The 15,055-nt window shown below is 48.5% G+C and overlaps 1 protein-coding gene across 5 annotated transcripts; it reads left to right on the top strand.

Annotated features, from left to right (window-relative positions):
* Positions 1-718: 718 nt before the first annotated feature.
* Positions 719-14,918, top strand: Muc20 (mucin 20, cell surface associated). Of its 5 annotated transcripts, XM_076548778.1 has the most exons (6): positions 719-939; positions 5,256-5,445; positions 5,518-5,535; positions 5,572-7,118; positions 11,704-11,795; positions 14,562-14,918. In XM_076548778.1, the coding sequence occupies exons 1-6, from the start codon at positions 864-866 to the stop codon at positions 14,628-14,630; spliced, it is 1,992 nt and encodes a 663-aa protein (XP_076404893.1). In that variant the 5' UTR covers positions 719-863; the 3' UTR covers positions 14,631-14,918. The 5 variants fall into 5 exon arrangements, with proteins under 5 accessions (XP_076404893.1, XP_076404892.1, XP_076404891.1 ...); XM_076548777.1 differs by having other exon boundaries at positions 5,518-7,118; XM_076548776.1 differs by having other exon boundaries at positions 5,256-5,535.
* The last annotated feature ends 137 nt before the right edge of the window (positions 14,919-15,055 follow it).

Raw genomic sequence — 15,055 nt, 5'->3', positions numbered from 1 at the left:
TGAGTCCCCTCTGTTTCAGGGGAGGCACATTGGAAATACAGTCTGTAACTCCACTGTTAAATGTCCCTACTCATCTCTCTCACATTGGCTCTCCTCCCCAGGCCCTTGGATTCAGAGGAGCATGGCACCCTCCACATCCTGGCACCTGAAGCCTGGCTGGGGACACAGGTCCTGGCTTTGACGTGGCTACAAAATCTCAGGATGTTGAAAATAGATATTAGAAGTGAGAGTCCTGCCCCCACACTGGAACATTGTCCCCTTGAGACCCCAGGAACACTCACATCTACTGGTCAGGGATGGGGATTCCCACTTATACCTTGAGCACCTGAGATGTATGTATGTTCTATGAGCACCAACCAAGTACAGGAAAGACTCTAAGAACTTCAATAGCCTCCTGAGTCAGACAGCATGCCCATTTTACAGATGAAAAAAGTTGAGGCTCAGAAAGGTTCTCTCATTTGCCCTTGATCCCTAGAACTAATAAAATCTAGGCCCAGCAGAGAAACTCGGGTCTTATCCATGAAGCCCAGACCCCAGGTAAGGATGAGTGGGGTAAACACCATCTCTCCCATGCCCTTCCCAGTTTTAGGAGAGGCTATCAGAACAGAAATGATGCTGTATTTTCAAATCAGAGAGGCAAGGCTGCCAGGCAAGGGGGCAGGGGAGGAGGCAGAGGGAGGCAAGCCTGTGTCAGCCCTCACTGAGCGTCTGTGTTCACCTGGCTGCATTCTGGAACCTACCCAGTCACACCTGGGCAGGCGGCGGCGGCGGCCCCTCCTCCCTGGATTGAGGAAGCAGGAAAGGGTGGTGAGGAGAGGCAGCAGGCAGGTCTGCCAGGCAGCGGTGGTCCGTGCCCAGGCGGGATGGGCTCTGTCTGGGTTCTAGCTGTGCTTCTCTTTTGCTCCTGCTGGAAGGCTGGAGTCACTGCCAGCTCTGCAGGTAAGGGACAGGACGGGAGCCGGGAGTCCTCCCCGGCAGGGCTCTGGGTGTGAGTTTTGGCAAAGACAGCCCTTTGTGGGTAAGGGTAGGCTTTTTGTTCATTGTCATTAACGGCCTGCTGAATGTAAAGTACGATGAGTGTGGACGAGTGTGCAGGATGACAGATGTGTTAACGTAAGCCTGGTGACACCGTGGCCATCGAAGTAAGAGAGCCTGGGAGTTAGTCTTCAGGCACGGGACGGTGGGGTGGGAGGGTAGAGGGGTCAGGGAGATGCCAGCTGGTGGTAATTTTGCTGTGAACTGAAAAAATACGGCCTTGAGAAGCTCCTGTTCATCCAAGGTTGTGTCCTAGCACGGTGATTCTTTGAAATTTGCCTTTTGAATGAAAAGTTTGTCACCAACTGCTTGGACGAGGAGCTTCTGAGAGAGGTGGGCTTTTCTGGAAGATGGGAGCCAACACGGACCTGTCACTGACGGGCACTGTGCCAAACTCATCACACACACTTTATTTATTTTTTCCACACACACTTTAAAAATAGATGGTTTCCGGAGCAAGCCAGACTGAGCAGAGGGTACGGAGACATCTCATCTACCCTGTCCCTGCCACTTATGGTCCCCTGCTGTGCATGTCCCCACAGCATCAGCACTGTTACAGCGGTGACCCCACACTGACACGTCACACTAGACAGGACCTTTTAATTCTACTTATTTATTTGTTGGCCGAGTCTCCCTAGGCAGGACCCTGGCTGCCTGGAACTTGCCATGTAGACTTTATATTTATTTATTTATTTTCCCTTTTCTCTCTGTGTGAGAGCGAATTTTTTTACCTAAGTATGGATTCACATGTATGTGTGTGTGTGACTGCGTGTGAACATTGTGTGCATTGTATGTGGAGGCCCGAGGCTGATTTTTGGGAATCATCCTTGAAGGCTCTTTCATCTTATTTCTTGAGGCAGGGACTTTCAATCAAAACCAGAGCTCATCGACATAGTGAGGGAGCGAGGGAGAGAGAGAACCTGATACATGTGGAGGTCAGATGAGAGTGTGGGGATTGAGCACAGGTCATCAAGCTTGGTGGCAAGCACCTCTACCCACTTGAGCTATCCGGCTGGACCAACATTACTTTTTAAATTCTCATAACTCTAATGACTGAGCATTCACCTCTAAGACACTGCCACCCATTTAAGAGCAAGGAGCCTGCAGTTTATATGGAGTAATTTATCCCCGGAGTCACCATGCCCTGCCAGTGCCTAACCCCTGGACCACCCTGTCTGTCGCACACACTCACAACTGGCCAGGCTTTTGCTGCATTTTTCACTCCGTTTAATTGCAACCTGACAACCTCATGAACGAGGTGCCCCTCACTCCATTTGGAGCCCAGAGACTTGGCCTGTGTCCCAGCAGAACAAGAAGCAGAGATGGGACTCACATCTGGCTCTATGCCCACAGTCTCCTCACCCCCACTTTGGCGGTATGGAGGAAGACTGCAGCAACCATCCTATGACCCGGGCTGGGTTCTGTGGACCAGGAGGCTCAGAGAAATAGCTTGGGCCGGGGAATGGGGGAGGTCTTTGAAGAAGGCCATCAGCAGCTCCCACGGATATGTGTGAGCACGCCGTTGGGTTGACTGGTGAGCACAGAGAGGATATGTGTGCAAGCATGCCCACTAATCGCTCTCCTTATGATGTCCTCAGCCCCCTGACTGCTTGCTTTCCTAGGACACATTAAATTCAGGCTGGGGGCTCCTCTCCCTTATCTTACCATTTATCTCTGAAGATGAGACTGTAGGTTATTTGTTGTGGATATCACTCTATATAAATAAAACACTGATGGCCAGTGACCAGGCAGGAAGTATAGGCGGGACAAAGAGAGAGGAGAATTGGGGAAACAGGAAGAAGGAGGGAGAGATACTGCTGCCACCGCCAGGACAAGCAGCATGTAAAGATGCTGGTAAGCCACCAGCCACATGGCAAGGTATAGATTTATAGAAATGGGTTAATTTAAGATAAAAGAACAGTTAGCAAGAAGCCTGCCACGGCCATACAGTCTGTAAGCAATATAAGTCTCTGTGTTTACTTGGTTGGGTCTGAGTGGCTGTGGGACTAGCGGGTGACAAAGGTTTGTCCTGACTGTGGACAAGGCAGGAAAACTCTAGCTACAGTTATTCTTGAATTTTAAGGAAATACATCCATGGGAAAATATTTTCAGTGAGCAAAACTGCCCATGGAGGAGTGACAAAGTTCCTACAGAAAGTTCTGGAAGTCCTCATTCCTGTTCTGCAGTCCTTGGCTCATGTGGATTTGTGTCTCCTTTGTCACCCTTGATGGTACAGTGCTGCACTGCATACCAATGATCAGCTGGGTCCTGGGGCTGCCTGGCCATTGCAGTCTTTAAGAGATTCTGCTCCAAGACCACACTCAGGGTATGCAAAAAAAAAAAAAAAATCCACAAATGTGGCGAGGGCTAAAATTTTTCTACCCGAGGAAATTAGGAAAGAAACACACACATTCTGATGGTAACTTTCTCTTCTACTTCATCTTGAAAAATCTCTTCCTGAAAAATCTCTCTGTCTCCACACAGCTACATCTCTTTACACAGCTACACATCTCTTCTACACAGCTACACATCTCTCTTCTGCACATCTCTCTCACAGAAAAAAAAAAAACTCTGGACAATATATGAGCTACATTTTGAGGGTCAGAGCCATTTTGATAACACGAGAAATCACTTGGTTTCTCTCAGGCTAGGGATGTCACACTGGCCAGCCAGTGAGTGAGTAACCATGGCAACACTGGGCTGTCAACCAGACTCCCTGTAAATTGAAGGCGGTAGGCACATAGTGTCCAGTATTTCCTGATGGAGAGTGACATTGAAATTCATTTGAAATTCAGGACTTAAACAACAAACAGTTAGTTGGCTGAACCTTGAGTCCTGCATCATAAAACTAATGTTGGGGTACATGCAGAGAGTCAGTTGCTGAGAGGGTCTGTGCAGGGAGTTATGTCTTTAATGTTGTCAGCCAGACCTTTGCAAGAGAAGAACTGGCACTAAAGTTGCTTCATGCCTGACCTTGGTTCAACCGACTCCTGGGAATCTGTCCTTGTGCAACTCATTTGCAGGGGCAACTAGTCTGCTTTGAATTTGCTTTGAGGTCTTAAATCAACTAATGGTGTAAAAAGCCGTCTTTGTAACTGAGAATACTGTTATTTTCCTGTGTCAGTCTGAGCTATGATAAACATCCTAGTATTATTGCTATTCATCAAAATTATACAGCTTAAGAATAGATCATCTTCCTGACCATCCACAGATATATGTGTGCCCAGTAGATGGAATATATACATGAGATAAACACATAGGCAGTGAGGAAAATACCCATAGCTGTTTTTAGGGAAGAAATGTAGTGGGACATGAGGAAAAATTATAGACAAAAAACTAGTTTTCAGAGTCTGTGGTCCCGGAAGCCTTGCTTGATGAGGTTTCTCCATCAGAGAGTCATTCATCTGGTGGGTTGACACCTGAATTATTAATTATCATCTGTTTTATTTTTGTCATGGCCCATGACACCTGGCCTCAAGGGGATTATCAGGTGTAGACAAATCTTAAAAAGTTTTATTAATAAAAAACAAACCCGGAGCCAGGTATTGAGGTAAACGCTGAAAGATCAGAGAAACAGAACAAGCCACACCCAACCTCACCTCGCCAATTCATCAGCTGATCTTGTTTCTTCAGTCTGAAGCCTCTGAGTCCTCATCCAAACGAATCTCAGCTGAACTTCTGCTAAAAACTAGAAGCTTAACAAGGCTCTAGTTCCTGGTCCTCACACCTTATATGCCTTTCTGCTTCCTGCCATCACTTCCTGGGATTAAAGGCGTGAGTCACCATGCCTGGCTGTTCCCAGTGTGGCTTTGAACTCACAGAGATCCAGACAGATCTCTGCCTCTGGAATGCTAGGATTAAAGGTGTGTGTGTGTGTGTGTGTGTGTGTGTGTGTGTGTGTGTGTGTGCCAGCCACCATTTTCTGGTCTCTGTGTCTATCTAGTGGCTGTTCTGTTTTCTGACCCCAGATAAGTTTATTAGAGTGCACAATATATTGGGGGACACAATATCACCACAATCAGGATTTCAGAGGGCACTGGTCAGGGAAGCCTGTCTTCAGAGCTGCTATGAAGGTCATGGCTTCTCCGCATTGCTTTTTTCGTCTTTGTTTACATAGACAATGACCCTTTGTGCCATCCAGTAGCACCCAGGGCATAAATCCAAGTGCTCATGTGAAGTCAGCCTATCGGGACTCACCGAGTTGTTCTCACCCAACACAGGCCTGGGCATCGGCAGTTCAGCTCCTTTGGTGACAACCAGCAACACGGAACAGGGGGACAGGCCCCGCTCAGGGGGGGCTCTCCAGACCACTCACCTGACTCAGGATGTTCCTCTAGACGCTTCAACTCTGAGCACCTCCCCTACAACGTCAATCCTAGATATTCAGACCACCTCCCCTACATCACCAACCTTAGATATTCAGACCACCTCCCCTACAATGTCAACCCTGGATATTCAGACCACCTCCCCTACAATGTCAACCCTGGATATTCAGACCACCTCCCCTACAATGTCAACCCTAGATACCCAGACCACCTCCCCTACAGCATCAACCCTGGATATTCAGACCACCTCCCCTACAACGTCAACCCTAGATATTCAGACCACCTCCCCTACATCATCAACCCTAGATATCCAGATCACCTCCCCTACATCATCAACCCTAGATATCCAGATCACCTCCCCTACATCACCAACCCTAAATATTCAGACCACCTCCCTTACAATGTCAACCCTAGATATCCAGACCACCTCCCCTACATCATCAAACCTGGATATTCAGACCACCTCCCCTACATCATCAACCCTAGATATCCAGACCACCTCCCCTACATCACCAACCCTAAATATTCAGACCACCTCCCCTACAACGTCAACCCTGGAGACCCAGACCTCTTCCCTTGCAGCATCAACCCTGGAGACCCAGACTTCTTCCCTCATAGCATTTACCATAGATACACAGCCCACTTCTCCTGCAGCATCCACCCTGGAGACCCAGACCACCTCCCCTGCAGCATCCACCCTGGAGACCCAGACCACTTTCCCTGCAACAGAGGCCCTAGAGAACCAGACTATTTTCCCTGTTGATTCGACCCTAAAAACCCAGACAGTTTCCTCTGTAACAGAGACCAGAACTCTCGCAATAAGAATACCTTCCAACTTCATGGTCGTGCATCCCATCCCTACGGACACTTCGGCTACACAGAGCAGCCCCAGGACTGGAATGAGCACTGCCATGACTGGCACACTGAGTGATCCCATAGGAGTCGTTGGCACCCTTTGTATTGATGACAGCTCAGAAGAGGCGAGGAAGATCACAATTGACCTCTTGACCTTGGCATACACCTCCACAGAAGCCGAACACCTGTCCTCAGAGAGCAGCTCCTCCTCGGAGAGCTCAGCTGGCTTCCTCGCCAGCTCACAGGTCCTGGGGTCCGATATTGCAACTCCAGCCAAGGACTTGGTTGCCTTCAGCATCACCCAGATTAAGCTCACCACCTGCATCACAGAAATAGAAACGTCTGTCATCGCCTCAGACACCAACCACGGCCCTACAGGAGCGACAGCCTTGTCCACTTCTGAGACGCTCACCTTGCCTCAATCCCCCGAGGCAAAACCACTTAGCCCCAAGACCACAAGCTCACCTGGGACCCCGTCAACAGCTGGCACCTCAACCCTTGCCACCACCCTTGAGGGCACACCCTCTATTAGTGGCGTCACAGAAAGAGGAACAACAGTGGCTCAGAATCCTACCTCCGGAGTCCCTTCAGGGACAGTTAGTACGAACCCACTGAAAGAGACCTCAACACTCTCTACAGCGACACAAAGCCACACTGAGGTCTTGGGAACAACGACCATCCCCAGGGCTACTGGGTCAACAATGGGAGAAGCAACCTCCTTCACTAGTTCCTCAACTCCAGACAACAGTCCCTCAGCGGGGGTCACCACCAAGAGCTCTACTACCTCGGAGACTTTAACCAGCAGCTCCCTAGCCAAGACCACGGCCCCACCAAGGACCGCAGTGGAGCCCCTAACGTCTACACCCACTGCTGCTTGGACAAGGACCACAAAACACGATCCAGGTGAGTGAACCTCTCATGTGTGATCTTTGCAGATTTAGGTTTGGAGTATTTGTAAGGAGTCGAGAGGAAGGAAGGAACTCACGGCTGGTGTTGCACCCTCTCCCTGACAGTCACATCTCCTGGTGGGTTGGTAACAGGCAGTTAAGATGTATATGTGATGTGGTGGTGTGTGTGATGTAATGATGTGTGTGTGTGATGTGGTGATGTGTGTGTGATGTGGTGATGTGTACTGACGTAATGATATGTATGTGATGTAGTGATGTGTGTGTGATGTAGTAATGTATATATGATGTAATGATATGTATGTGATGTAGTGATGTGTGATGTAGATGATGTAATCATGTGTATATGGTATGGTGATGTGTGTGTGATGTGATGATGTGTGTGTGATGTGGTGATGTGTATATGATATAGTCATGTGTGTGATGTAGTTGTGTGTGTGTGTGTGTGTGTGGTGTAATGATGTATGTGTGATGTAGTCATGTGTGTATGATGTAGTGGTATGTATGTGATGTAGTAATGTGTATATGATGTAATGATGTGTGTGTGAGATGTAGTGATATGTATGATGTAGTGATGTGTATGTGGTGTAGTGATGTGTATGTGATGTAGTGTTGTATATGTGATAAGTATGAAACAGGGTTTTTGAGAAGTGGTTGAGGTCTTGGCTCTGTTTTAACCTGAGAGACCTTGAACCTGTCCCCATCCTCCGAGCCTAAGTTTCTCCCCCTTGGCTGGGGGAAGGGGCTGCATGAACACCATCTGGATGAGCACCATCTTTTCCAGATCTAACTTAGTTAACTATTGAGCAACTACTGTGCTTCAGGAGAGATCTGAAATGTTACTGAAAAGACTTGGCTCTTAGGCCAGCCGTGCCCACAGAAGGGAAGAACGTGGACAAGCAACTTGTCCAAATTGCTGCCTTGTGAGCATGCGGAGGGCACGGAGTGGGGCTTGTTCTGCACCATAAAGAGCGACTGTAGGCAAACCAGCAAGACAACATTTGGGGAGTTTAGGTCTTAATTTCTGAGCCAACAGAAGCTTCTCGGGAGACCCACTGTCAGCGGCTCTGTGGTAAGAACAGCTTGTGGGCAGCCTGGAGCATCTGCCTCTGCTGCTTGTTCTGCCCTTGTGGTCCATTCCTGAGTATTTTGTCTTGTCCCACCTTCTGGGGCAAGGGAAATAAAAACACTAGTCATGAGGTGAGGATATAGCTCAGTGATAGAGCACTCGGCACTGTGAGTGTGCCCGAGAGCCTACATTCGACCCCCAGCCCTGAAAAATCCTAGGCTCTGTCATCTCTGTGTCTCTCTGTCTCCACCATCTCTGCATCTGTCATCTCCACCTCCATCTTGGTCTCGGTCTGTCTCTCTCACCTCTGTCTCTGCCATCTCTCTCTCTCTTTCTGCGTCCATCTCTACCAGTATCATCTTTTATCTTGATCTCTACCATCTCTCTATCTCTTTATCATCTCTGTCAACTATCTCTATCTATCATCTATGTTCAGGCATGATATCACAGGCCTGCAACCCAGTCCTCAGGAAGTAGAAACAGAAGGACTGTGAGTTTGAAGCCAGCTTGATCTACATAGTAAGACCCTATGGGGGAGAAAAAAAAAAAAAACAGAACCAACCCAAAGCAAAAATTAAAACAGAAAAATATTTAACCACAACCATGTTTTTGAATATCTTTTATATTCTAGGCAGAAATAATATAAGAACACTTCACAGTCAATAGGCAGAACCCAAAAATGGATTCACCAGATATTCTATCTGTTGCTGTGATGACCACCAGGACCAAAAGCAACTTGGGGAGGAGAGGGTTTATTTGCCCACAGGCCAATCTGATGGAGACAATTCCTCAGTGGGGTTCCCTCTTCCCAGGAGTGTATAGGTCTGTGTCAAGTTGACAAAAGCTGCTGTAATACCAGAGGAAGGTGAATGAGCCTACATGGACCAGGGGTAGTCACTGATTGGATAGTTGCTGTCATGAGCTCAATAAATGTGCAAAATAATAATTTTTTTAACCCAAGAATGGAGTAGCTACAGATACTCCACCAAAGAAATGTCTAGGAATTCCAGAGGCAGTTTACATTGGCAAGTTTGAATTGAGTTCTGCCCAATGCTATCTTCAAGATCCATTTTCAGAACATTCCCTCCCTCCGCCCCCGGTCCTAAAGAATGTTTGGGCTAGGTAGTGTTACCACAGACAACCAGCTTTTTCCTTTTCATAGGTTCATACCCATAGTTAATCTCAAAACTTGCCTCGGTGGGCTTTTCCTTGGAGGGTGATGGCATGCTTCCCATTCTGATAGCCAAAGGTGAAGCCACACACATGGGATGGTCCCTAGGTGAAGCCACACACGTGGCGTGGTCCCCAGGTGAAGCCACACACATGGGATGGTCCCCAAGTGAAGTTACACATGTGGGCTGGTACCCTGGTGAAGTTACACATGTGGGCTGGTGCCCTGGTGAAGTTACACATGTGGGCTGGTACCCTGGTGAAGTTACACATGTGGGCTGGTACCCTGGTGAAGTTACACATGTGGGCTGGTCCCCAGGTGAAGTCATCACACGGGCTGGGATCCAGGAACCGTTCTCAGGTTACCAGACTTGCTCTGCTTGCCCCTTAACCCATTAAACCACCTCAAAAACTCAGAGAAGAGTTCTGAGCACACATCTCAAGGAAATTTATTCTACCTGAATTCCAAATCTATAACCTCACAGATCATCCTTTTCTTTGGTCCAACCATCAGGCACAAAAATAGTCAGTGCCAGGTCAGGGGGTCTAGGGAAGGTTCTCTAGAGCAGCAAATAGCCCTATAGGCTGCTGGGACTGACCTGGGAATCCTAGGACTGGCTAGCTGTCAACAAGATTTTTTTTTTCTGAAGAAACATAAAGTAATGGTTATTTCTATTCGCCCCAGACAATGAGGGCTTTCGTAGATTCTATCCAGTCCAGCCTGGTAAAACAACATGCTCATTGGTGTTATCTACGGGAGCCTGGATGGCTCAGAGGCAGTCACACCACCAAAGAGTCCCACCTCTTACGTAATCTTGGTGAGCCTCTCCGATCCTCGCATGAGGGAATGTTCATAGACCTGGTTTGGTAAGGGTCATCCACAGGTGGTCACAGCTGCTATGATTTAAGACATCTGCTATCATGCCTAGCCCAGAGGAAATAGATACACAGCATTAACTGTGAGCCAAAAGCCGGGAGGCCTACCAACCTTTGTTTCTACCATCTCAAAAGGGAAATAACTTAGGGGCAAGTTGTTGGGGCAAGGAAAAAGATTCATCTGGAAAACCAGAGAATAAAGAGCATCTTGGGACCCTCGAGTGTCTGAAGGGTTTAAGGAGGAGAGGAAAGAGCAGGGCATAAGGAAAAAAGACAGGATTCCAGAGACTTCTAGGAGCTAAGCCAGTGGCCTGTTATCTTAGTCACTCTTACATGAGGTAAATTTAAGAGAAATTGACTTTGTATTACAGTTTCACGTGAAGCGATTCTCAAATGGTTAATATCAAGAGTTTAAAGTTGAACAGAAATCTGACCCAAAGATTAAGGGGCAAAGGAGACAGACGATGTGTGGTCCCCATGTGAAGTCATACAGACGAGGCAGAGATGTCAAGCATGTCGTCTTGTTTTAGCAGCTCGCCAGACCTCTGCAGATCCAAGCAGAGCCAGTGCTTTTAGTAAAAGTGGCCTCGGAGCCTGAAGAGGTGGCACACTCAACTGGTGTCACAAACCCCAAGTTGGAGGCATTGTCTACAGTGACTTAGAGACTGAGGAGACATTGCTCCACTTCATGATCTCCAAAAGTTAGTGACTTTAGAAGTCAGCTGAAGTAAATGAGGGCTAATTTGTTGCCTTAAGATAAAAGATAGAACTTGCCAGGTGGTGGCGGCAGGGGTGCACGCCTTGAAGCCCGGCACTCGGGAGGCAGAGGCAGGCGGATCTCTGAGTCCAAAGCCAGCCTGGTCTACAGAGTGAGTTCCAAGACAGCCAGGAGAGTTGCCCAGTGAAACCCTGTCTCAAATAAAATAAAAATAAAAGACAGAACTTTCGGGTAGAGCTGCTAAGGCGGAGAGGCTTAGCTAGGAGACCTCCTCACTATCAACCCAGAGCTGGAGGAACTGGCTCAGGGCAGCCCTCAGAGAGCCAAGCCTCTCTCCAGCGCTCTTCCTGGCCAGGGTCTTCTCCAACAGACTCATCCAGGGCCAGAGGACACTGCAGTAGGCATAACTATTGCAAGAAGGGAGTCCTTAATTCTGTCTGTGCTGAGCAAGTGTTAGCCCCATGTAGATGCACACACATTTATAAGCGGGAACGTAGGTAGCTCATACCTTTAATCCTAGCCCTCTGGAGGTAGGTGAATCTCTGTGAGTTCAAGGCCAGCCTGACCTACAAAGTGAGTTCCAGGACAGCCAGAGCTGTTACATAGAGAAACCCTGTCTCAAAAACAACAAAAACAAAAAACAAAACAACAAACAAAAACCAAGCAGGCGTGTCGGCACGTGTGGACAGGGGCCCAGGTCGGAGCTGAACTGATGGTTTTCATCATCTTTCATCCGTCTTCAACTTTCAGGGGGAGATGGAGGCTTCCTCCTTGTACGGCTGAGTGTGGCCTCCCCTGAGGACCTCACTGAGCCCAAAGCCGTAGAGAAGCTGATGGACCAGGTAAGTGGTATGTCAGGCGTAAAGTGGGGTGCTCTCGGGGACTCCAGGGAGCATCTGCAGGACACAGAAGGGCGACTACTACATGAAACAGTGCCACATGAAGGAGCATTAGGAGCTGAACCTGGGGCCCGTGTCTGGCTTTGATCTTGCCTCGCTTCTCAATTCTTCTATATTGTGAATGTGACGTGTATGAATCTCCCCACCGCCAGATCCAGCTTTTTCAGGTTCTGGAAGTGCAGGCCTTCTGGCCTTTGAATCCCAGTGACATTGATGGGAAAGTAAGCAGAGGTCTTGGTTGCAAGCAGCAGCAGCCACCAAGTCATGGTAGTTTACATGGAAAAGGCAGAGTCTGAGAAATCTGCAGGTAGCTCTTCCGCCATCACATGTGGCTGGAGCCAGAGGTGGAAACTTCATGGGTGTTTTCTCTGCAACTCAGGGCCCTTTATTCTTCATGGTCTTTCTCCATGCATGTGGAAGGGGGCTATCACAGAGGAAAAAATGAGCACAAACATGCTTACTACTCAGCCTACATCTCCACTTTTATTTTATTTTATATTTATTTTGAGACAGGGTTTCTCTGTGTAGCTTTTTGGCTGTCCTGGAACTCACTCTGTAGACCAGGCTGGCCTAGAACTCACAGAGATTCACCTGCCTCTGCCTCCCTAGATCAAAGGCTGTGGTACCACTGCCTGTCCCTTCTCCACTCTTACACAGTTCAGTACCCAAACCAAGGGAACGGTGCCACCAATGGTGGGTTAGGTCTTCCCATATTAAATAACTTAAGGCAACCTCCCATAGGCAGGCCAAACTGGTCCAGGCAACGCCTCGTTGAGACTCTTCCCAGGTGATTCTAGAGTGCATCAAGTAGACAAAACTGACCTCATAGCCACCATGACTGACATCCCAATAAACATCACATGGATGGGAAAGGGTATGAAGTAGGGATGCTAGATAGAAACCCCCTCGAAGATATGCCCCAGACAGGAAGATGGTGATGCATTTGTATACCAATTTGGAGAAATCCTCTTAAGTCTAGGCTATTTGTGAAGTTCTGGGGTGAAGGCTTTTGGGGGTGCTGTGAATGAGTGGAAGTTAGACTGGGTCAGCTCAGTATAAATGCCATAGGCTAGCTCAGTGCAGGTTTTATGAAGTGTCCAAGCTCTACCCATATTGTGAACAGTGAGAACAGACCTGGGCTACCACCTAAGACAGACTGCTCCTTCCACCCTGTTCCACCAAATGCCTCAGCCTTGCAGCCAGACCTTGTCATAGTCAATGGGGGCCACAGTAGTGCAGGCTCCATGTTACCTCTTGAAAGGACAGACCTGAAAGAGAGACTGACAGGCTTCCTTGTGCCAGGGGTGAAGTCCTAGAGCCAGGATAGACAGATGATGTGGTTCATTAGCAGTCGGGAGTGGGTGGTACCCTGCAGGTAGGATCCCTCAGGGAAGGCAAACGAGGCCCAACATCGTCACTATCTGGTCCTGCCTGCCTTTTAAAATTTTTTTCTATTCCCTTTTCATATTATAAATAAGTCTCCCCACCCCCACATCTAATTTTTGTTTTTATCTTATTCTATGTGTATGGATATTTTGCCTGCATATGTATCTGTGTATCACGTCCATGCCTGGTGCCCGTGGAGGCCAGCAGAGGGTATCAAATCCCCCAGGACTGGAGTTACAGATGGTTGTGAGCCACCGTGTGGGTGCTGGGAATCAAACCCAGGGCCTCTGCAAGAGCAACCAGTGCTCTTAACCACTGAGCCGTCTCTCCAGGCCACAGATCCGATTTGTTTCAGGTCCTAGACGTCCAGGCTTCTAAGAAGTCATGTGACATTGATGGAGGAAACAAAGCAAAGCTCTCGGCCGCAAAATGAGGGGAGGGAGGACCCCAGATGCACAGAAGCAAGGGGAAGCCAGAAGAGCAGCTTTGAAAAGGCATGGGGACATGCTCCCTGGGACACTGTCCCCTTGCTGGTCACTGTCTGAGGACATCACACTCCATGTGCGCCACTGGCACTTCACCCTTGGGTTGCTTGTTGCGGGGTCAAAGTTTGGAGCAGGACCATCCAATTGTCCAAGCCTGGCTCTCGTATCCACCACCCACTTCCCTGGGATATCAGGAGGGAAGAAATATCTGGGTCTTCGAAGTCTCTTAGCAGCAAAGAGGCCCATGGGGACTACCCTCATGAGGAATTCTGTCCACAGGGCACCCAAGTTTGACCCGGGACAGACAAATAGATGACAGATGTCTCTGTCATGGACATCAAAGTAGGAAGCAGGGCTCCTCATGGGAGGGGGAGGCCACAGTGGAGCATAGATTTGATACCTGGATTGGCAAATATTTCGGGGGTCAGAAAGCAGCCTGGAGCTCAAGATTGGGTCAGGCAACTGAGTTACAGGAGCGAGGCCACATGAGGTTGCCACTGATGTATTCTTCTTATTACTATTATTATTACTACTTATTATTCCCTTATTTTATGGAATTTGTTAAGCGTATTGATTTTTGTTGGGGGTCTAGCCAATGGTGTGAGGCACAGGAGTCAGGCAGATCTGAGGGTGGGTTCTAGTTAGCTGTGTGAGCTTGGGTAGGTCGGTCCATACCACTTTACCCTTTATGGATTGTGGATGAGAACGCCTGCTGTGTGTTTTAAATGGCCCCTGTTGTCACACTGTTGATGTCCCTCCACTGCCCCTTCTTGTCCTTGGCCTATGGTGGGCTCCCGGGCAGACAGGCTGGCACCTCATCTGTTCTTTTGCTTTCCAGCTCAGCTGTGAACTGCACACCCACATGCCCCTTGTCCAAGTGTCCTTACTGAGCGTCAGAAGGGGCTGAAGAATGTTAGCTGCAACCAAGCATGTCCTCTGTAGCAGAAGAAGAGTAGTGCTGCATGTGGCCTGAACCCCAAACAGACCAAAGCCGTGGTACTGTGCTGTGGACCCACAAGGTTCCCATGAAGGTCAGCTGGCCTGAGAACCCTGCCCCATACCTGACCACAAGACCTTGGTCCACTATGCCTGGGTGTGTGTGTGCAAGGGGAGAGGGCTGGCCTGTTTCCAGTGGTGCCCTTCACCACCTCTGACTGGTTATTGTATTTCAGTAAAGAGAAAACTGGCCACTCCACCCGTGTTCTTCCATTTTGTACTCAGTGACACTCCAGGTGACCCAGAGATTGTCTGTATTGAGCCCGCATGCCTTAGATGTTTTTATCATTATGTTTTTATTAATTTGGGGGGTACTTTCCTGTGGCCTGGTTTGCT

Source organism: Peromyscus maniculatus, chromosome 12 (assembly GCF_049852395.1).
Source record: "Peromyscus maniculatus bairdii isolate BWxNUB_F1_BW_parent chromosome 12, HU_Pman_BW_mat_3.1, whole genome shotgun sequence".
NCBI lineage: Eukaryota > Metazoa > Chordata > Mammalia > Rodentia > Cricetidae > Peromyscus > Peromyscus maniculatus.
This window is presented reverse-complemented; position numbering and strand designations above follow the sequence as displayed.

What these genes read in the sequence shown, in the direction of transcription:
- Muc20 (XM_076548774.1), top strand. Translation starts at nt 864, where the DNA reads ATGGGCTCTGTCTGGGTTCTAGCTGTGCTTCTCTTTTGCTCCTGCTGG. An exon ending in GACCACAAAACACGATCCAG is followed by an intron (nt 7,119 to 11,703) that starts GTGAGTGAACCT and finishes TTCAACTTTCAG; the next exon opens with GGGGAGATGGAGGCTTCCTC. An exon ending in TAGAGAAGCTGATGGACCAG is followed by an intron (nt 11,796 to 14,561) that starts GTAAGTGGTATG and finishes TTTGCTTTCCAG; the next exon opens with CTCAGCTGTGAACTGCACAC.